Raw genomic sequence first — 23,617 nt, 5'->3', positions numbered from 1 at the left:
ACAACAGTCTAGGGTTTAACTATAATTGGTGGCTGAACTTGGGTATAGGTTAAGATCACTGAAGTTGAGAATGGTCAAAGGACTGACAGCGTGTGCTTATTTTTCCACGTATTAATTCAATTATACTAGCCAGTTAATGAAAAGTAAACAGAGGTAGAAAAATAATACAGGTTACTCACAAAAATTAGAAATTAAAAAAAATTAATATAGGTCATAGAAATTAAATATTTTTCAAGAAGTTTTATGTTTTTAGTAGTTAATCTTAAAGGAAAATAAAACTATTATTTTATCTCTCTTACTTGAACATGCTCAATGTTCAAATATATCAATTTTGGCAGAAAATATTTGAGGGCAGAAGATTTTGGCCCTGATAGGTAAATCACTTACATATGGCCTATGGCCTGCTATCATTTTTACTATATATCAATGTAAGTAGTACTAGCTGAAAACAAAATATTTTATTAATTTGGTAACAAGAGAAAACAGACACTTATACTTCCTAATTCTGTTTATAAAATTTATATAGCTGTATTTCACATACATAGCTATTTTAATCATTTTCAATCAAGATTTCTTAAAAGACCATAGGGGAAAAATATATATGTATCTTAAGTTTCTTAAGTAAATGCTGTGTTTCAAAACCCATTTCCTTTAGAAAAACAAAATCAGCCCAATTAATATCTCCAAAACGAATATTCCTTTAGCATACACAGATTGTGTAAGGCAGCAATTGAGAGATGAGAGTTTAAGAGCTCTGCTTATGAAGTTAAAGTACTAGCTCTACCACTTGGTACCAGGGTGAATTGAGGTAGATTCTAAATCTCAGTTTCATTATCTGTAAGAGGAAGATACTTGCTTGCTTAACTTTAAACAAGAAAATTCCTGTAAAGTGCTTAAAACATAGTAAATATTCAATAACTGTTAACCTGTATGATAACCATAATTATGAAGTGTCTAAAATTCCTGACTTGACAAATTACAATTTTTGCAAACCTTTTTGCTTAAAAAGAAGACTCATTCTAATACAGACTTTCAAACTGTTTAAACTAAGAGCTATAGTAAGAAACTGTGACCCAGGACATACACATGTATGTTGATATTTTGTATTCTAATATCTCCCATTCAATTTTCTTTACTCCCAAAACTGTTTAATGAACCACCAAAATATCAACAATCCAGTTGGAAAAACAATGATTTAATACAGTAAGAAATTATAGCTATGCAAAAATTGGGTTCATACAGAATGTTAAAGTATATATCCAATTTATCTAGCATTTTAAAGTATTAGTATATTAATCTATGTTGACTAAAATCTATGCTAGATTGTAAACTTTTTGAAGCAGTGAACCTTTATAAAGTATACATCTTTGTGACAAATTCTTACACAGTTCTTATCATGAGAACCCATAATGCTTGTTTAGAATTGAGAAATTAAATCAGTTGCTGATTTTCCTGAATTTCAAAATACTTAGTATAATAATGTTCTAAAATAAGATTTCTGATGGTCTCATATTTATAATTTTCCTATCAAAATGAGGTAGGGAGAGAAGTAAATACCAAACTTTAAAAATAACTAGAAAACATTTTAAGAGGTAGCCTCTCATTTATATTCCAATTGGCTACAAATTTCAGAGACGACTCTGAATTAATTTTAACAGATTACCCTTGTTAAATTTATAGACTCTTCTCATGTACATACCTATATGATTAAAATAATTTTCATATGTTGAAAACTTTGTTTTTAATATGTAGAAATATCTTATTTTCCTAAATATATTCCATAAATCTGGAAATTCAAAAGTCAAGCAATTTATCTGTAATAATAATTATAATAACATTTATATATGAAATTCCTTATCTTTTAAGCATTCATTTTAGAAAGATGAGTCTATGAGCTTTTTTTTTTTTTGAGATGAGGTCTCACACTGTCACCAGGCTAGAGTACAGTGGCATGGTCTCGGTCTACTGCAGCCTCCACCTCCCGGGTTCAAGCAATTTTTTTGCCTCAGCCTCCCAAGCAGCTGGGGTTACAGGCGCACGCCCACTACACCTGGCTAATTTTTGTACTTTTAGTAGAGATGGGGTTTCACCATGTTGGCCAGGCTGGTCTCGAACTCCTTACTTCAGGTGATCCACCCGCCTAAGCCTCCCAAAGTGCTGGGATTACAGGTGTGAGCCACCGCGTCCGGCCAACTATGAGCTTATTGAAACTTAATCTCGGATTTATAAATGTTCTAGCTAAATGAAGAGGGGAGAATAAAGAGTCATAACATAATGCTGTATTTTATTTGATGCAAACATTAGGATTAACCAAGCACTGAGTACTTGAATAATGCTATTTCATAAAAAATATGGGTTAAAAGGATTTTCCTGCTGTGAGATGGATAAGTGGTGAAAGAAAGCCAAATGCACTTAATGAAATTCAGAAATACTTTCATTTACTTTAATGACTGGTTCCAACAAGGAAATCTTATGCCGTGCTATAATTCATAAATTTGCTAATCCTCTTCCATGCTGGGTTCTAAAAGTTATGTGTCCTTCTTCACTGTTCATTTGTATTTTCTAAGATCAATGTTATCACCATTAATCTTGTTTTACAACTTCATTTGAAATTAAATACTGTAAAATTTTTTGAGTTGTTTTATGAAACAAAAAGTATGTAATTTTTATTAAATTCATAATCATTTATTTAAAAAAATTTTTATTCAGTATATTCTTTACCTAAAATTAAAACTGTCTTTTAAATAGAAAGAAAACAATTTATATAAATTTTAATATACAGAGAGAATTAAGTCCACTTATATTTGAGACTTACAACTGCTTATGCCACTCATTAATTTGAAAAATCAATGTGTCAAAATAACGCTAAGCCTGCTGCCTCAGCTACTTACCTGTATTTATAGAATAAAATAATAAACTAGGAGAAAAAAGGAAATAACCCATTTTAATTTTCCATGCTACCTTACCAAGATTTAATTAAGTTTTTATTTACAGGTCTATGTTACAAATGACACACCAGTTGCTAAATAAAAACAACAATTATTTGATTTTTTTAAAAAAGCAAAATGGCACAAATGTTAAAATTCATTTAATAAATGCAAAAGCATACAAGAAACAATAATTTAACTCTAAGACATTGTATCAAAGCTGGAAATTGAATGTCTATATTTAAATCCTTAAAATGGTTATCATGCAAGCAGCATATAACAAAGATAATTCTAACTAAATATCTAATAGCAATGATTTAAAAACGAGACAGGATCTTGCATTACCTATTGTGTCAGCTTTGCTAAATCTTCGAGTTACAACATTGTTCATGTTTCCATTTTCACATAGCTTCAATTCTGTGAGATATACTTCTACTTTGCAGTGCTTTACAAACATACCCTGTTCAACCACCTAAAATAATGAAACAAAACAAATCAGTGTCACCTATATCAATATATCTCACTATAATAACAATATATTTAAAGAGACTTTAGAAAACTGCAGATCTCCAGTGAAAAACCAGTCACTATCAAAGCCTGTCAATATATATAAAAAAAGATATTGGATACTTGAAATTTCAAAAGCAAGAAAGCTTTTTGGAAATTTTGATATTTAAAAGAAAGAAAGAATCATGATTTTAAAATATTAAGTGTCAGTTTGGAAAGGCATTCTACTGACCTATGAAGATACACTGGTACACCATAAATAATTAATATTCAGCATTTATAAAGAGAAAGCTTACCCAAAATGACTATGTGCAAATATATACATATGTTGTTTATACATTCAAATAAATACAGTTCTGAGTGAAGATACAAACATAATTCTCAGAGCTTCTAGTAGTGATCCCAAGCAGAAAACCTTTAAAAAGTTGTTTATACAATTTCAACTCAATGGCTATACTATCACTGTTATGTTAAAATATATCTATTAAAATGATAACTCCAAATTACTGTTGCTAAAATATTCAGCTATGGCTAGGTAACTGATATGTTAGTTTCACCCTACAATGACTTTATTTGACCTTTAACTACATACTTAGTAATTCTATGTAACAATTAAAAGAAAGCTGTTAAGCATGCAAGCCATAAAGCATAAAAAGGAAATACATATATATTAAGGTCACCTTTTAAATAAGTATAATTCCTTTTGATCTTCTAAAGGTTAACTGTAGGATTTCAGTCATGAATACTGTTTCTGAAAATAGTAATAGGCCTGATATGTGATCCATTAGACAAATATGGCAAAAGGGAGGCTCCAAATGACTGTTGGATATACTCACAAGCTTACATCAATTCAGAAAAGGAGTTTACAAACTTGTCTTTCACTGCATGGAAAAAATTCAAATGCAGTTCATCTAGTATTTACTATCTAATCCAACACACATTTTTATGATACTCTGCCGTACATATTTTTTTAATCATGCTTGTTACAATTTTTTTAAACAGGCAGCAGTCTGCACCTCTCCTTCTGCTAATAAATGTAACTTGTTTTGTAAAACCAGTATGTTAAACTACTGAGATTTGTTTTAAACCTCTTAAGCTGATTTACTTCATGGTTACAAATGTAATAACATTTAATTGTATAAGATTATGTACCCTAGAACTTAAAGTATTTAAAAAAAAAAAAAAACCAAAAAAAAAAAAAAAGATTACTTGTAGTTATATTTAAGTAGAGAAACAAGGAATCAAATATTCTTATCAGTCAGTAATTTCTGTACTGAGGCTCAATATCTGAGTAAAATCCTAAAATAAACTACATTAAAGTAGCTACTAATCACTGGTAGTTACTAAAACTAAGGTAAACTGCAGGCCTCATTTTTATGGAAGAAAAAGAAAAATGGAATGACCAACACAAAGCAGGATTAGAGATAAGTACGGTTAAATAACAACCATAAAATAAATCCCCCATTATGATTTATATTGACGTATATACTTTCTAAATAGGCATAGTTTTCTAAAAATGAAAATAGATTTCCATAATACTATAGATATTTTCCTGGAAAGAACCTGGTAGTCACCAGGTCACTGTAAGAGTCATTGTGAAAACAAAATATCAAGAATATTTCAAAATCCACACTACCGGGATTCACAATTTTTCTTACCATTTTTTTCTTCTCTCCTACGTTTTACATTGCTAAAACCTTCATCATCACTACTCGGAATATTGCTACTATATTTATAAGATATTTATTTTACTAATTCCAAAAGTAGTGTATTAACAAGGTGTCATTTTTAAAAATATGAGTTTGTTGTCAAACTATTTGAAAAGTATATGTACTATTAAAGCCTGAAAATAACAGCACCATAAAAAGAAAAATAATAAGCACATTTACGAATCAATGTTATAATTGTCACATGTAGATTATTTGCTTTTATAAAGTCCTTCATGTTTGTTTACATAAAATCTCCTTCCTACCTTAATTAAAAATGTATGCATTGAAAATGATGGTCATGAAGACTAATAGGAAGAAACAAGCTTATAAAAAAAGTAAAGTTTTATTTACCTAATTATTATAACTATTAAAAAATATATTTGAAATAATATTGGAAGGGGGATATTCAGAAATGATAGTTATGTTTCAATATTATAGATGATAGTTATAATGTTTACTCTCAATGAATTATAACACTGTTATATTACCATAAATAAAAAGTGAGTACATGATGAAATCTGGCTCCTTGTCCAAAATTTAAGACTTATGGACAGGCAAACATATTTTCATTAATTTATAACCATAATGAAGGCAAAGTCTCTTCACTAAGTATTTGAGCTAAATATAAGTTTATAGAGGATTAAAATAAATAATTTCTATTTGTTCATTTTTTTGCTATGAATATTGAGGGCATTTTTTACAAGGCCATTAAACATACTAATTAAACCCAATATAGTCTACTCTTTATATCTGTCTGTGTATGAAAAGTTTCATAGAAACTTTACTTTCATTCCAAGTGCCTTCCTCCCTGAAATGGGAAGAGAAATAAAAGTAATTTCTAAAAAAATCTAGTACTATATAAACAATTTCATAACACCAGGCCTCTAACAGACTGACTTACTCTTTTGTAGGAGCTAGCTTCATTCATTTTAAAAGTATTTGCTGAGTACCTACATTCGGTGCAGATAAACTAGACCTAGATCCTGGAGTCTGACTGAGAACAGATAACAGTGAAGACAGAGAAGTAGATAAACACAACATAACTATGAAATCATAGTTCTTAATGTATAAGAAACAAATCCTATATATGTGATATTCCATCCACAAATATTTCAGAGTACTTTCTTCAGAAACAAAGACTCAAACATAACCACAATACCATCATCACACCTAAAAAATTAAAACTCATCAATTAATATCAAATATCCAGTCAAAAGTCAAATTTTTCCTTCTATCTCATTTTTAATATATTGTTTGAATCAGGATCCAAATACAGTCCATATACTGCAATAGACTAATTTGTTTCTTAAGTGTCTTTTAACCTAGAAGTTCTCCATCTTTCCTACTCTTGTAATTTTTAGTTGAGATCACTTCATAGATAGTGACATATACTCACTCTAAACAGGATGCAAATATCTAGTTGCTCCTTTTTTTGTGATGCTGGTGGACATTAAAGCCAATGCCTAGATCCAGTGATGGGCAAACTTATGAACTAAGTTTGGCTAAACTTAGGTTTAGATGGCTAAATGTACCCATCACCTATTTTTGTAAATATTGCTTTACTGGAACACAGCCACACCCATTCATTCATGTCTACGGCTACTTTCATACTCAATTATTAATTATCTAGGGCTGCTTTTATGTCTCAATCAGCAAAGTTTAGTCATTTCAAAAGAGACTAAAGGGTGCATAAAGCTAAAAATATTTACTATCTGGCCCTTTACAGAAAAACGTTAGTGACCTATTCCTCCTACATCTTCAGTCTCTAGACCTTCAGCCTAGATCCATTAACTCAATAAGTCTTCTTTAATTTTACCCAGTAATGTTTCACAATTTTCAATATAGAAAAACACAGTTCTTACTAGGTTTATTCCTAAGTATTTTGACCTGTAAATGTTATTTTAAAATTCAACTTTATTGAGAGACAACCTGTTGAAGGGGAGAAAATATTTATAAGCTATTCATCCAACAGAGGACTAATATCCAGAATACACAAGGACTCAACAACTCAACAGGTAAAAACCAATCCCATTTAAAAGTGGGCAAACGACATGAACAGACATTTCTCAAAAGACAAACAAATGGCCAACGGTGTATAAAAACAGGTTCAACATCACTAATCATCAGAGAAATGCAAATCAAAACCACAATGAGGTATCACCTTACCCAAGCCATAATGGCTATTATTAAAAAGACAAAAGAAAACAGATGCTGGTGAAGATGTGGAGAAAAGGGAACACTTATACACTGTTAACGGGAATGTAAACTAGTACAGCCACTACAGAAAACAGCGTGGAGATTTCTCAAAAATCTAAAAATTGAATTACCATTCAATCCAGCAATCCTAGTACTGCATATCTAACCAAAGGAAAAGAAGTTAATATATGAAAGGGATACCTGCACTCACATGTTTATTGTAGCACTATCTACAATAGCAAGATATGGAACCAACCTAGGTGCTCATCAATGAATGAACAGATAAATACGGGTGTGTGTGTGTGTGTGTGTGTGTGTGTGTACACATATATATACATATATATAAACAATGGAGTACTATTCAGCCATTACAAAGAATGAAATCATGTCTTTTGCAGCAACATGGATGAAGCTGGAGGTCATTATATTAAATGAAATAAGCCAGGGACAAAATGACAAATATTATATGCTCTTATTTGTATGTGGAAGCTAAAAAATTTGACCACATGAAGTAAAGAGTGGAAAGATAGGTAACAGACACTGGGAAGGATAAGGAAGGGAGCAGGGAAGGATGAAGGGAACTGGGTTAAAAGTACAAACATACAGTAAGATGGAATAAATTCAATGTTTGAAAGCAGAGCAGGGTGACTATACTTAACAAAAATGTATTGAACTCGGGTGAAGGACATCCTAAATACCCTGACTTGATCACTACTTACTATATATATGTAACAAATTTTCTCATCTACACCATAAATTTGTACAAATAAAACTAAACTTTATTTGTTGCCAATAAAAAACTGGTTTCCCTATACTGCCCTCATATCAGGCAACCTGTTAAATTTACCTATTAATTCTAATTGTTTACCAGTACATATTTTTGGAATTTTAAACCTATAGAATCATGCCTTCTAAAAACACTGACAGTCTTATGTTTTCTTTTTCAAGGTTCACTCTTTTAGTTCTTTTTACTGTATTACCATACTGGCTAAGATTTCTAACACAGTTATTCTTGATTTGGGAAGAACTTTTAATATTTTACCAATAAGTATAATATTTACCGGTGGTTCCTATTCCTAGTTTTCTGAGAGTTTTTTAAAAGATCATACACGGATGTTGAGCATCAAATGTTCTTTCTACATGTATTATTTTTCTTCTTTATTCTGCTAAAATTATGAGTGCTTTTCAAAGTTAAAATTGTATTCTTCGAAAAATATCTACCTTGGTCATTTTTGTCCTTTTTACATAATGCTGGATTTGTCTTGCTAACACTTGTTAGGACTTAAGCATCTATGTTCATGAGTGAGACCAGCCTGTAATTTTTCTTTCTCGTCCTTCAGGTTTTATGTCATGTTTATGCTAGCCTTATAAAATAAGTTGGGGAGTACTGCTTCTATTCTCAGAAAGAATCTGTATGGTACTGGTTTATGGTTTCCCTAAATATTTGGTAGAATACACTGGTAAAGCTTTCTTGGCCTGAAGCTTTCTTTGTGGGAAGGTTTTCAATGACTCAATTTCTTTAATCAAATAGGTGAATTCGAGTTTCCTATTTATTACTGTATTAAAGTTTTGTTTGTCTAGAAATTACTTCATCTAAATTTTCAAATTACATAAAACTGTTCAAAACATAATATTTTTTTAAAAAGTCTTTAGACTCTGGCATGACGTTTCCTTTTTCATTCATAATATAGGTTATCTGTGCCTACCCTCTTTTTATTCTTAAACAGTCTTGCCAGGACTCATCTTTATTTTACTGGTCTAATTTCACTGTTCTCTGCAATGACTGAATTTTGCTCATTTAGTGTGGGTTTGTTTCTATTTTGTTAACGTCTACTTTATAATGTTTCTTCTTAACTTCAATTTCCTTTTCTTAACTTGTTGAGACAATAGATTTTCATTTTCTTTTCCAATATTTGCACTGAAGTTATCAAATTCCTTCTGAGAATGACTTCAGCCGTTCTTTCAAGTTGTATTTTCATTATCATTCAGTTTACAGTATGTCTAATTTTCATTCTTCTCTTTGTCTCAAGGATTACTTAAAGGTATATTTTTCCATTGCTAGGTAGTTGGGGGATAATCAAGTTATCTTTTTGTTACTGATTCTAGCTTAATCCCACTAAAGCCAGAAAATACAGTGAACAATTTCTATCATTTCAAGTTTACTGGAATTTTGATAACCCAGAATATGGTCAACTTTGCTTAAAATTTCCACTTAATAGTAATGTGTATTCTGCAACGACTAAGTACAATGAATATGTCAATTAGGTTATGGTGGTTAATCATGTTGTTCAAATCTTAATTACAAGCTTACACATGTAGCTGTTGGCAGCCTCTGTTCCTCATTATGTGAGTCTCTCTATACAGTAAGTTAAGGGTAAAGTTATGGCTTTGCCCAGAGTGAGTGATCCAAGGGGAGGGGATGAGGGGTACAGCACACGTATGTGCACTCCCAATAGAAGTATCGGTATCCATTAAGGACTAATCTCAAAAGTGACATAGCACCACTTCTGCCATATGCTACTGACTGCACAGACCAATTGTAGTACAATGTGGGAAAGAATTACATAAGAGTATGGATTCTGGAGGTCACAATCACTGGGGAGCATCTTTGAGGCTGGGTACCACAGTCTATGCCCTGGCCCCTAATGATTCACACAGTTCCTTCCCCCAAAACACAAAATACACTTACCTCTTCCAAAGGCCCCAACTAGTCTCAAATCATTTTAGCAACTTGGAGTTCAGAAATTTGTCATCTATAATTGACAAATTATAATTTTCTATAAGCCTTTGAAGACATATATTTTGAGACCCCTAGTGGATGCCTGAAACCACAAATAGCACACTAATCCCTATATTCACTATGTTTCTTCCTTTACAAACATACATACCTATGACAAAGTTTAATTTATTAATTATGCACAGTAAGAGACTAACAATAGCTAATAATAAAATAGAACAATTAGAACAATATACTATAACAAAGGTGATGTGTATGTGGTCTCTCAAAGTAGCTTATCATACTGTATTCATCCTTTTTCTTGTAATGATATGAGATAATAAAATGTCTACGTGATGAGAAGCGGTGAAGTGAATGACGTACATTGTAACGCTGCATTATGCTACTAATGCCCTTCGACAAACTACTGTGACAGTAAATTGATAGCCAAGATGGCTACTAAGTGACAAATGGGAAGGGAGTGTATAGTGTCCATGTGGAGGACATGGAATGGGGCAGCATCATGTTACTTGGAATAGTGCACAATTTAAAACTCACAAATTGTTTATTTCCAGAATTTCCCACTTAATATTTTTGGACCATGGTTGCCTGCAGGTAACTGAAATCACGGAAAGCAAAACCATAGATAAGGGGGGACTACTGCAATGTCTCTTGATCTATAGGCCTGTGAACTAAGAGACAAGTTTTCTGTCCCCCATACACCCAAAATAAAACAATGAAGCACACAGAACGTAGCCTTTTAAATGTTCCTGTTTTATAAGAGGGGAAATAGGAGGTACAAAGGAATCAATGGTCCATATCTATTATGAAATCTACCTGGACAAATACTAGAAATTCCTTGACTGGAACTCAGTTCTACCCTTGCCTGAAAATTATTCTAACATTTGGTTCTGTCCTCTAAGTCATCCTTTTTTCATGCATTAGCACATGCTTGAAGTTAAGTAAATTTTCAGCCTGATTCCCACTTATTGGGTCTGGGAGGTCAAAGGCCTCTTTCATTTAATACTGTCTCTGCAGTCCAAAATGGCAGTGGTTCTGTGAGGTAATTCAAAAACAATGTAGGTCTCCACCAGATCTTACTGGAGTTCCTTCCATTAGACAAAAGCCATACCCACAAATATTCTCTAGGATAAGTCCTCTCTACTTTGGCTTTATGCTAAGAAAGCTAAGGTGTTGCCCATAAGCTTTTTGAAGCCCTCCTGTTCTTAGAAGCCACATATTGAGAAGACATCCTTAATATTATTAATTAATATTACTAATGACAGGACAACCTCTAAGTTAACCCTTAAATGCTTTATAGGGCCTTTTGTCTGAATAGTACTGTGAGGCATGACCTTTCATTTTTCTGAGGCAACTTACAGTCACACCCTTGGCTGCAAGATTAGATCACACTTTTTTCCGAGAACTCTGAGTCTCAGAAACACTTCTTAGAATTAGCATCGTTTGCCATCTGGAGGGGCTATGAATCTTGAAAACTAGTAAATATTGGCTCTGTTTTATTGAACAATCCTTTCTTTAGTGTATTTCTCTTCTCTCACATCTGACTATAAGCAACACAAAAAGAAACTAGGCAGTATTTTTAACACTTTGGCAGACCTCTAATTTCGTTAAATACTACCTTTAACCTTTCAGTTTACTGCAGGCAACATGCTGCTAAACTTACTCTGCCACTGTGTAACAAAGACCACTTTCTATCCGTTTCCAATAAGACCTTCCTCACTTTAAATTCTCACTGGCAGCTATCTCAAAGTCTAGTAATCTACTAACAGTTTGTTTAAGGCCCTTTAAGCTTTCATTGATACTCTTAAAGTTCTGACAACTTCTATTCACTGTCAGCTCCAAAGCCACACCACATTTCAAGTTTTCGTATCAGCACCTATTTACAGGTACCAAGATCAGTATCAGTTATCAATTGCTGCATAATAAATTACCCCAAAATTTACCAGCTTAACACAGCAAACATTATCTCACAATGTTTCTGAGGGTCAAGAATCTGGGAGCAGCTTAACTGGGTTGATTCGGTGTAGAGTTTCTCATGAGGTTGCTCTCAAGGTATGGCTGGGGTTTCAATCATCTGAAAGCTGAACTAGAACTAAAGGATCCACTTCCAAGGTCACTCACATGGTTGTTGCAGGCCTCCGTTCCTCTCTATTGGCCAGAGATCTCAGTTCCTCACCATGTGGGCCTCTCCATAGGCTGCCTGAGTGTCCTCGCCATATGCAGTTGAATTCCCCCGAGTGAGAAATGAGAAAGAGAGACAGCTAGAGTGCGTGTGCACCTAAGATGTAAGCCGCGGTGTTTTTTTATAACCTAATCTTGAAAGCGATGTATCATGAGTACTGCTATATGCTATTGGCCACACAGACCAACCTCAGTACAACATGGAAGAGGAGTGCCCAAGAATATGGATATGAGGAGTTGGGGATCACTGGGGAACATAGTGGAGAATATTATCTTAACTTACATGCTAACACTATTGCGTAGTTTAATTTTACATGCATTTTCAACTCCATAAAAATTATTATCAATGTTTTCAACAGTCCATCTTAAGATTTATTCACAACATTTACATTTTGTCAGTCTACACTGTTTTCCTGCATCTCCAAGCTTACAACTGGAATAATTTTCCTTCCTTTCTTAAGATTATTTTGTAGTGCCTTTAGTACAAGTCTGCAGGTAACAAATTATATTAGTTTTTATTTGAAAATCGCTTTTTTCACCATCATCCCTGAAGGATTATTTTCTTAGTCACAGAATTCTATATTGGCAGTTATTTTCTTTTTTTTTTTTTTTTTTCAGCCCAGAGGTCTTTTATTATTATTTTTTTTTTAACACCTATTATGCCATGAATTCATAGGGAATAGGTTCCAGCAGCTCAGGCTCCTTCCCATTGGTTCTCACAAAGTGTGCTTCTCTGGGTGGAGCAGGCTGGCGCTTCAGTTGAACCCAGGTACCTTTCTCTTTGGCTTCTTTCTTTTTCTGATCATTTTCCTTCACGCGTTTCAGGAAGCTATCTCTGCTCTTAGAATGCTTAATGTGCTCAATACGTACATTAATTCTCTTGGCAAGAATCTTGCCCTTGTTTGTTTACAACAATGCCAACAGCATGCTGGGTAACGTTGTAGACTCTCCCAGTTTTGCCATGGTAACACTTGTGGGGCATTCCTTTTTGAACGGTACCCATTCCCTTGATGTCTACGATATCACCTTTCTTATAGATTCGCATATACGTGGCCAAAGGAACAACTCCATGTTTTCTAAAAGGCCTAGAGAACATATATCGGGTGCCTCTCCTCTTTCCCTTTGTGTTCGTCATTTTTGCAAATTACTGGAAGATGGCGGTTCCGGCCGAAAGGGCAGTTATTTTCTTTTAACATATTAAAGTCTACTGTTTTCTGGCTTCCATGGTTTCTCTTGAGAAATCATTACTTTGTCTTATCCTTATTTTGAAGATAATATGTCTTTTTCTCTGGCTATTATTAGAAATTCTTTTTGCCTTTGCTTTTGAACATTTGTACTGGGTACTGTTTTGTTTGTATTATTTCAGTTTCAGATTCATAGCATTTCTTTAATCTAAAGCATGACACCTTTCTCAGCTTGGGAAAATTCTCAGCTATTACCTCCGTATTAGTTCTACTCATTCTTTCTTTCCTCTCCAAGATTCCAACTACATGTATGCATGTTAAACTTATTTACTGCATTCCATTTATGCCTTAGCTTTTTTCTGTATTTTCTATTCTTTTGTCTCTCTAAGCTTTAGACTCTATATTTTCTACTGACAAATCATTTAGTTTACAAATTTTCTCTTCAGTTCTGTTTGGTCTAATAATTTTTTTCCTAAACATTAAATCCACAAAATTTTCATATTATTAGTTTTAGAATTCTATTTGCTTCTTCTTTAATAGTTTTGCCCTACTTCTCTTTTTTGTTTTTTTTGAGCATAATAAGCCCAGTATTCTAAAATCTAATAACTCAATTACCTTGGTTTCTTATGGGTCTGTTTCTATTGTCTGCCGTTTCTCTTGGATTTTGATTCCATTGTATTTTCTGCTTATATCCCTGCTTTCTTTTCGTCCATTCTTTGAGTGCTGACACTATAAATTACGCATTTTAGAGATCTTTGAGGTACAGGAAGATGTTTAACTTTGTTTCTGCATTATAGCTAAGGGAACCACCAATCCTAGATTCTTTAATGCAATCAGAGATGGGTAACATTCAAAGTTGGGCTTCAGACACTATAAGCTGGTCTATTTACTTCTTTGAGTTCCACCCGCATCAGTCATGTGGGGCACAGTGAAAATGCAAATGAAATTCCCAAATTTAAGTGTGATTAATTAAATTTTACTACAGATTTAATGTTGTAGGAAATTGCATCTGTAATAACAACTCCAGGCAATGTAATGTAGCATATGAACATTTGCAAACTATTTTACAGGTTGAATATATTTCATTTATCTTATTAAAAATAAGTATGTGGTCTCCTAAGAGATTTGTCAAATGTTTTTTCTTTCTACTTGTGTGAAATTTTTTATTATATTTTACTTTGTTATTACACAGAGGTTTCAAGAACTCTCAGTGAGGAATACTTCAAAGAGTAACGGCAATGAAGTTGGCAGTTGATCTGTTTACCATACTGAAGACTGCTAGTGTATAACGTGCTACATTCATAAGAAAAAAAAAAGTGTATTGTTAAGATTAAAGGAATACAGTTTAATACATTTAAAGATATTTTGGACACAATTTTTCCTTTATCCTAGGAATGAAATAATTCTAGACAGTTTTACAGCTAAATAGGCTATCCTTTGATCAAAACACTAAATTCTCCAGCAACTATAGATAAAGCAACTTGATCATTTTACAGCTCTATAAGGCTAGCATTCCTACAAGAGAGAAATTCTAATTTAGAAATGGCTGAGTGAAACTAAGGAATAAAACTAAACAAAAATAAATAAAAGGTACACTCAAGATCTGTTCAGAAAATAAGATCCAAGGTTAGCTTCTAATATACCTAAAACCATAGACACACAAATACAAACTGTTAATATGGCAACTTTGTAGCACCAATTCCAAATAAATTCAAATATAGTTTGGTCTACTAGAGGTTTTTTTACCTTTATGTTACCTAATCCAATTTTTAAATTATTTCTATGCAGTGGGGGACGGGGGGAGTGCAGGGGGCCCCAAACCAGATATAAAATTATGCCAAGAGATTTTGGTCCCTTCTCAGCCTCCCACCCCTCCCATAATAAATGATCAAACACATGTGTAAGGTTCGCTCATTTACCTTGAATATATGGTATTCTACTATAGCAACACCCTTATTGTTTTTTAGTTCACTAAAACAAAGAAAATTTGTTATTCTCAATGTTTCTAGACTATAATTTTAAAATATTAAAGGATATGAAAAAAATCTACATTTTCAAGTTTAAAAAATTTTTATGTTCCAAAAAACATTGCTTCAACTTTTAGTTTCTTCATTGTTTTCTAATTGTTTTATCAAAAACAGTGCCGCACAGAAAACGGCGTCAAGTTGCCAAAGTCTGTATCCTGATATGACTTTCTAAAATAACTAGATCCTAAGTTTTTATCCTCATTTCCTATTTGTAAAATGGGGATATTACTACTTACCTTATAGAGTTTCTCTCTCTATATAGAGGATTAATCAATAATACGTATACTTACAATAGTGGCTAGCATAAGTATACCCTCTTAACATGTTACTTGCCATTATTATAACACAGTGTATGGTAATTTTGCTGACTTTTTCTCTAAGATAAGTGATAAGACTTCACAATTCATTGAATTAATAATAAAACGTGAACTAATCAAGAAAAATAATATTTATAGTCAGTCATTATTAAAATGTACCTTTCGTGCTATTGGCTCTTGACCTTCCATCAATGTGTACCAGCTGACAAGTTTATTCCAACCTTCAGTTGGCAACAGTATGTAATCCAATTCATCAATAAGATGTTCCTTAAGTGACTGGGCATCACCATCTGCAAAAAAAAAAATAATAATAAACTCAATACATAAAAGGAAACAATAGTACCTAACTCTACATACTTTGGTTGGACACATTACAAATTAAACTCATGAAGGCTAATTTAAGTATTTAAAACAAGTTTTAAGCTCTAAAGCGATTCAGCTCCCTTACGTCAGGGGTGTCCAACTGTTGGGCTTCCCTGGGCCATATTGGAAGAACTGTAACACTAACAATAGCTGATGAGCTAAAAAAAAAAAAAAAAAAAAAAAAAAATCTCATAATGTTTTAAGGAAGTTTACAAAAATGTGTTTGGCTGCATTCAAAGCTATCCTGGGCCGCATGCAGCTCATGGGCTGCAGGTTGGACAAGCTTGCCATACATATTTCAAAATAAACTACTGTTTTAAAACTTTCAGTTTGTACCATAAATCAAAAAGCAGTATTTAAGAACATAATTCTTTTATTAGGTTCTTTAAAAAATACTATGGAGTAACTGTTAAGTCAAGAAACTTGACAAAAGAGTGTTTCCCACATATTTTGAGTAGCAGAGATCCCTCACATGGTAACAATATTCATTCTAGCATCAGCCTTTGTAGGAAATTCAGAAGCAAATCAACAACCTTTTACAATGACGTCACGACACATGGGCTAGGAACCATGACAGAAATCACAAATGGACATCTTGTGAACCATTTCATTATTCCAGAAGGCCCACAATCTGGATTTCTCCCAAGATCTAAAATGGAGGTAATTCTTCAGATATGGTTCTAATTCACAATCCACTTTCAAATTTCTAGTTAGACTAAAAAAAATTTAGTACAAGACAGGCCACAGATCTAGAAGAAATTTCTGGAACCATACCTACATCACAGTCCTAACCTGAGACTTGTTATCTGTTCATCTGAATTTTTAAAATGCAGAAAGAGGAACAGAAATATCTCACTGAGTTATAGATCCAACTTAACGGATATTTTTCTTGTCCTAAGTTAGTCTTAATTAACAGATATGGAAAGCAAAATTGTTCTTGGTAGCATTTCAATAATGAGAACACACTATATTCAGTAAGATATAACAATATAAATCAAGAAGCAGGAAAAAACCTGAGGGATTAAGAGAATGTTACTTATTTTGTGTTTTGCAACTACAGTCTACTTTGCATTTTCTAGACTTGTACATGAAAACAGTACCTGCTTTCTGTTACTATAGACAAATTTGCAGTTTCTAGAGTCTTACATAAAAATAGTATGTCCACTTTTTTGTTTGACTTCGTTCATGCCATGTAATTATTTTGAGATATATCCATGTTTTTATATATCTTAATTTCTTTTAATTGCTGAGTGGGAATTCATTGTATGGATATGCTACATTTTGTTTATCCATTCAGGTGTTGATGGGCATTTGAGTTGTTCACAACTTTTTCTATTACAAATAACACTGTGTGATCATTTGTATACAATTGGTCATATGGATAAAATGACTATATATGTGAAGATCTATTTCCGGATTCTCTAATCTGGTCAATTGATGTATTTGTCTTTATGTCAATATCAACTATATTTATTATTATAGTTTTAAAATAAGGATTGAAATCAAATAGTGTTAACCTGTATGATTTTATTTGAGAATTCAAAGTTGTTTCAGCCATTCTGTCATTTGAATTTCCACATTAATTTTTGGATCAGCTTATCCATTTCTATGAAAAAGCCTACTGGACAACTCAATATCCACATGCAAAAGAATGAAGTTACAACACTACCGTACCCCATATACAAAATTAACTTAAAGTAGACCAATGGTGTAAATGTAACAGCCAAAACTATAAAACTCTTAGAATAAAATGTAAGTATAAATGTTACATAAATCTTTGCAAACTTGGTTTCAGCAATGCTTTCTGACACCAAAAGCACAAGCAACAAAGGGGAAAAAAAGGCAAATTGGACTTAAAATTAAAAAACTTATGTGCTTCAAAGGTCACCATCAAGAAAATAAAAAGGCCACAGAATAAGAAACAATTTTTGCAAATCATACATTTGATAAGGGTCTAGCATCCTAAATAAATAACAAACTCTGAAAATACAACAATAAAAAGACAAACAACTCTACTAAAAATGGGCACAGGATCTGAATAGATATTTCACTAAAAAAGATATATAACAAGCACAAAACAAAGAACTTATCGTCATTAATCACCAGGGAAATGCAAGTCAAAAATCACAATGAGATACCACTTCACACCTACTTGGACGGCTGTAATAAAAAGGACAGACAAGAACAAGTGTTGGCAATAATGTGGAGCAATAAATTCTCACACACTACCAGCAACAATGTAAAATGATGCAACGACCTTGGAAAAACAGTCTAATAGTTCCTAAAATAGTAAAACAATGAAGTTTAAAAAGACCCAACAATTTCATGTCTAGGTATCTACCTATTAGAAAGGAAAACACACCTACCCAAAAACTTTTACAAGAATGTTTGTAGCAACAATACTCACAAGAGCCAAAAAGTGAAAACAACTCAAATGTCCAAAGCTGTGCTACCATTCAGTAGATATCATTCATCTACAAAAAGAAATTAAGTACTGATTCATGCAACAACATGGATAAAACATGAAAACATTCTGCTGTCCTAAGTAAAAGAAGATAAACATAAAAGAACATGTATTGGGCTGGGCGCAGTGGCTAACACCTGTAATCCCAGTACTTTCGGGGACCAAGGCGGGTGGATCACCTAAGGTCAGGAGTTCGAGACCAGCCTGGCCAACATGGTGAGACCCTGTTTCTACTAAAAATACAAAGATCAGCCAGGTGTGGTGGCACGCACCTGTAATCCTAGCTACTTGGGAGGCTGAGGTAGGAGAATTGCTAGAACCTGGGATGTGGGGGTTGCAGTGAGCTGAGATTGCACCACTGCATTCTAGTTTGGGCAACAGAGTGAGACTCTATCTCAAAAAATAAAAAAAAAAAAAAAGCAAAAAACCCACACATATTGTATGATTCCACTTACATGAGATGTCCAGAATAAGCAAATCCACAGAGACAAAGGAGATTAGTAGTTGTCTAGAGCTGGGGGTGGCAGCAGAGAAGGGATAGGGTGTGATTCCTAATGGGTACAAGGAATGTTTTACAAAATTCAATTAGGTCAAGTTGATTAACAGTGTTGTTCAATTCTTTGGGCTTTGTGAATGTAGATGTCCAATTTCCCTTCCCAGTTTTAGGAAGTTTCAGTCATTATTTCATTCTTTTTTTTTTTTTCCTTCTTCAAGACAGGGTCTTACTCTGTCACCCATGCTGGAGTGCAGTGGTGTGATCTCAGCTCACTACAACTTCTGAAGCAATCCTCTCACCTCAGCCTCCCCAGTACTAGGACTACAGGTGTATGCCACCACCCACAGATTATTTCATTTTATTTTTTGAGATGGAGTCTTGCTCTGTCGCCAGGCTGGAATGCAGTGGCACGATCTCAGCTCACTGAACCTCTGCCTCCCAGGTTCAAGTGATTCTCCTGCCTCAGTCTCCTGAGTAGCTGGGACTACAAGTGCATGCCACCACACCCAGCTAATTTTTTTGTATTTTTAGTAGAGATGGGGTTTCACCATGTTGGACAGGATGGTCTCGATCTCTTGACCTTGTGATCCTCTTGCCTTGGCCTCCCGAAGTGCTGGGATTGCAGGCGTGAGTCACCACAACTGGCTGGATTTTTTTGTATTTCTTCTAGAGACAGGGTTTCACCATGTTGCCCAAGTTGATCTGGAACTCCTGTGTTCATGTGATCTGTCCACCTTGGCCTCCCACAGTGCTGGGATTACAGGTGTGAGCCACTATGCCTGGCCTCAGTCAGTATGTCTTTAAATATGCTTTCTGCCCCTCTCACTTTCCTCCTTCTGGAACTTCCATACACACAAATTGGTTCATTTGATGGTGTTCCAGAAGTCACTTGGACTTCCTTTACTGTTTTTTATTATTTTTATTCCTTTGATTGGATAATTTCAAATGATCTGTCTACAAGTTTGCCAATTCTACTTGATCAAGTCTGCTGTTGAAGACCTCTAGTGAATTTTTCAGTTATTGTATTCCAAAATTTGTTCGGTTCTTCATAATTTTTAGCTCCTTGTTGATATTTTGTGAATTTTTATTTTTCTGGTTTTGTTAAGTTGTCTATGTCTTCTTGTAACTCAGTGAGCTTTGTAAGACAATTATTTTGAATTCTCTGTCAGGCAATTCATCTCTATTTCTTTAGGGTCAGTTTCTGGAGATTTTGTTTCTTTGTGTCTTGTTTCTCTGATTGAGTTCTCCTAGCTTTGCACAGGTGTTTGTGCAACTGAAGAAACAGCCACCTCTCCCAGTCTTTATGAACTGGCTTTGAAAGGCAAATAGCTTCACTTCCACCCATCAGCTGGCTAGAGATTCTGAGAACATCTCAAACTTTTTTTTGTGGGTATGTCTTTTCTGTACTTGTGCATGCAGATTCCTAATTAGAAGGATTTATTGACTTTTTTCTTTTTTTTTCAGGAGCCCATAACCTCTTCCTCCTTCTGGTATCTTACTACATCATACCACAGACCAGAACATTAGAGGTACATCCCGCTTGTCTCCCTTTTCCTTGTAAAGAAACCTTGAGTTCTCTGCCTTCTCAAATCTTGTAGAGCTGTGCTGAGTGCAGCAAGCCACTTGCCCCTTTTCTTTTGTTCCTATCTGCCCCCACCAAACTCTGCCAGTTCCATTAGCACACTGGCTAAGGTAAGACAGCAATCAGGCCTTCAAGCAGTACCCTGAAAGACTGGAACACTGGAGGTACACTCCACTCCTTTTCTTCTTCCCTAGGAGACAAGTCTCAGGTTCTATGCCTCCTCCCAATATTACAGGGTTGTGGCAGCTGCAGCAAGCCACCTATCCCTTTTCTTTTGTTCTTAATTTCCCCCAGTTATTTGAACTATGTCAGCTCTCTGGTACAATGAGGCATGACAGAAACTGGCCCCTCAGGCAGCACACTGAAAGGCATGGGCAGTGTAGGATGCCTCCACTCCTCTCCTTCCTTCCTGGGAGAGAAGCCTCAGGTTCTTAGCCTTCTCTCAATTTCTGAGAGCCTTCCAGCTGCAGCAACCACCTACCCCTTTTCCTCTGTTAACTGCCCCCAGGCATCAGAACTATGCTGGTTCCATCAGCACTCTGTGTAAGGTGATAAAAATGTTTTAAAAAAACTGGCCTGTTGGGTAGTACACTGAAGGGCTGGAAAATTAAACACAAGATCTCTCTCTTTCGCCCGAAGGGAGAGGTCCTGATCTGAGACAATCTCTCTTGAGACTAAGCTAAGTCTCCTTGGAGGAGGGGCTGATGGGGGCAAAATAAAATTGTTCTTACCCATTTCAATATTGTTGTTCTCAGTTTTGTGCTCATCTGGAATACTGCAAATTCTTAACTGGATCTTGGGTTTCTCATAAAGATAGTTTGGACCACTGTTACTTCAGTGTTTCTGTTGGGGATTGGGGGCTGGGACTTTCTATCCTATCATCCTGCTGACATCACTCTTCTTCACATATTTTCAAGTTATGCCATTAGGTAGGTATATATTTAGGATTACTATATTCTCTTGATGAACTATCCCATCCCATTAGTCATTATAAAGTGACCTATCCCTAATAATTTTCTTTATTCTGAAACTTAATGTCTCCAACTTTTTAAAAAATAGTGTTAGCAAGTGTATTAGTTTTCCACTGTTGCATAATGAATTACCATAGCGGCTTAAACATTACCGCTATTAGTTCACAGTTCTGTGGGTCAGTAGTTCAGGAGGGCCCAAATGGATTTGTGCTTAGGGTTCTACAAGGCTGAAGTCAAGATATCACCCCTACTGGGCTCTTATCTGAAGGTCTGAGGGAGAATCTGCTTCCAAGCCCATTCAGGTTGTTGGCAGAATTCAGTTACCCATGGTTGTGAGTCTGAGGTTCCCGTTTCCTAGCTGGCTGTCAACCTGAGGCCTCTCTCTGTTCCTAGATGCTGCCTGCCTTGCATCTCACACAATTCCTTCCAACTTCAAACCAGCAATGACATGTTGGCTCTCTTTCATGCATCTCTGAATTCTTTTGCCACCAGCCAGAGAAACTCTCTGCTTTTAAAGGGTATGTGTGATTAGATTACGTTCACCAGGAGAGTCTCCTTTTGCCACATAACATAATCATAGGAGTGATGTCTTCATCCTATTTACAAGTTTCACCTACACTCAAAGAAGAGAGTATTACACAAGAGTGAGGATCACTGGGGATTAGTCTTGCTTACCACAGCCTGGTGTTATCTTTTTCCATATCTTTCCTGTAATCTATCTGTGTCCTTACATTTAAAGTGAGTTTCTCGTAGGCAGTTGATAGCTGGTTCTTAACTTTTTAATCTAATCTCACCACCACTACCTTTAGTTGAGGTGTTTACATTTAATGTGATTATTCATAGAGCTGGGTTTCAATCTAGCAACTTTTAATTTTGTATTTGTCTCATCTGTTCTTTATTAATTTTTTCCATGTCTTGTGGGGGAGATTTGTTTTTAAGATCAACACTGCTTGTCATTATTGATCATATTTTCCTGCTTCTTCACATGCCAGGTAATATTTGGTCAGATCCAAGCCATTATAAATTTTACACTTTTGTATGCTGGATATTTTTGTATTCTTATAAATACTCAAGTTTTATTCTGAAATGCAGTTAATTGGAAATAGTTTGATGCTTTCAGGCTAGCAGAGCAGGAAAATTAATTTCACCCTATTATATAAGTAAAACTGTTCTCAGAAGTCTATTCCGTAAATTATGTGGTTTTCCACTCTGGCTGCTGAGAACACAAATGATTCCCAATCCTATATTAGCCTCGATGATTGTTCCTTCTTTTCAGTGGTACCTCGTCTGGCCTTGAAAAGTTCTCTCACATGCAAAGTGCTGATTAACAGTTGAAGACTTAAGAGTAACCCTATGGAGGGTCTAGGTCTCTCTCTCTGAGCTACTCACTACTTTCTGGTATTTTCCTGGATTCTTGTAGGCTTGGTTTTCCCGGACTGCAAACTCTGTTTCCTCAACTAAGGGAGATTGCAAGGGTCTGCATGGGTTTCATCTTCCCATGTTGTGTCTTGGAAACTCTTTGAATGCAGTAAACAGAAGGCAGTCGGAGGGCTTATCTATTTTGTTTCCCATCTCTCAAGGATCACTGTTTTCCGCTGCCTGATATCCAGTGTTTTGAGAACCACTGTTAGAAATGGAAGTTCTGATACTTATGGTTTGTCCCCTTTACCCATAGTAAGAGGTATATAGAAGTGGACTGGCAAGTAGTGAGCGTTGTAGAAAGCTAATGCAAAAATTTACAAGCATATATGATTATTCTTCAAATTTTAAAAAATGTCACATGTCCTCTAGGAAAAACAATATGTGACACAGCATTTCTCAAAATAATCAGTCTTTAATTATTATTTAATAAGTCTTATTACTTAATAATCATTAAATAATGATTACTTAATAATGAAATCTTTAAATGAAGAAATCACATTCTTCATTTAAGAGTTTAAACAACAATAAAGCCTT

General features: G+C 34.4%; 1 protein-coding gene and 1 pseudogene across 16 annotated transcripts in view; both read right to left on the bottom strand.

The window, feature by feature from the left end:
• Nucleotides 1-23,617, bottom strand: part of USP15 (ubiquitin specific peptidase 15) — a 148,311-nt gene that overhangs the window by 89,714 nt on the left and 34,980 nt on the right. For 10 of the 15 annotated variants that reach the window (XR_013400623.1, XR_013400622.1, XR_013400620.1 and 7 more), the window contains 2 exon segments: nucleotides 15,945-16,075; nucleotides 3,273-3,399 (listed from right to left, as the gene is read on the bottom strand). Coding sequence is in view for 10 of the 15 variants with exons in the window: in XM_077953038.1 (XP_077809164.1) it covers nucleotides 3,273-3,399; nucleotides 15,945-16,075 (258 nt within the window). In the remaining 5 variants the exon portion in view is untranslated. 15 annotated transcript variants of the gene reach the window in all.
• On the bottom strand, nucleotides 3,273-13,432 carry LOC107000909 (large ribosomal subunit protein eL21 pseudogene; annotated as a pseudogene). The gene is made up of 2 exons (XR_013401184.1): nucleotides 12,198-13,432; nucleotides 3,273-3,399 (listed from the first exon to the last, which is right to left on the bottom strand). The product of XR_013401184.1 is annotated as a large ribosomal subunit protein eL21 pseudogene (transcript).

This window comes from Macaca mulatta, chromosome 11 (assembly GCF_049350105.2).
Source record: "Macaca mulatta isolate MMU2019108-1 chromosome 11, T2T-MMU8v2.0, whole genome shotgun sequence".
NCBI lineage: Eukaryota > Metazoa > Chordata > Mammalia > Primates > Cercopithecidae > Macaca > Macaca mulatta.
Note: the sequence above shows the minus strand (reverse complement) of the source record. Positions and strands in the feature narration are given on the sequence as shown.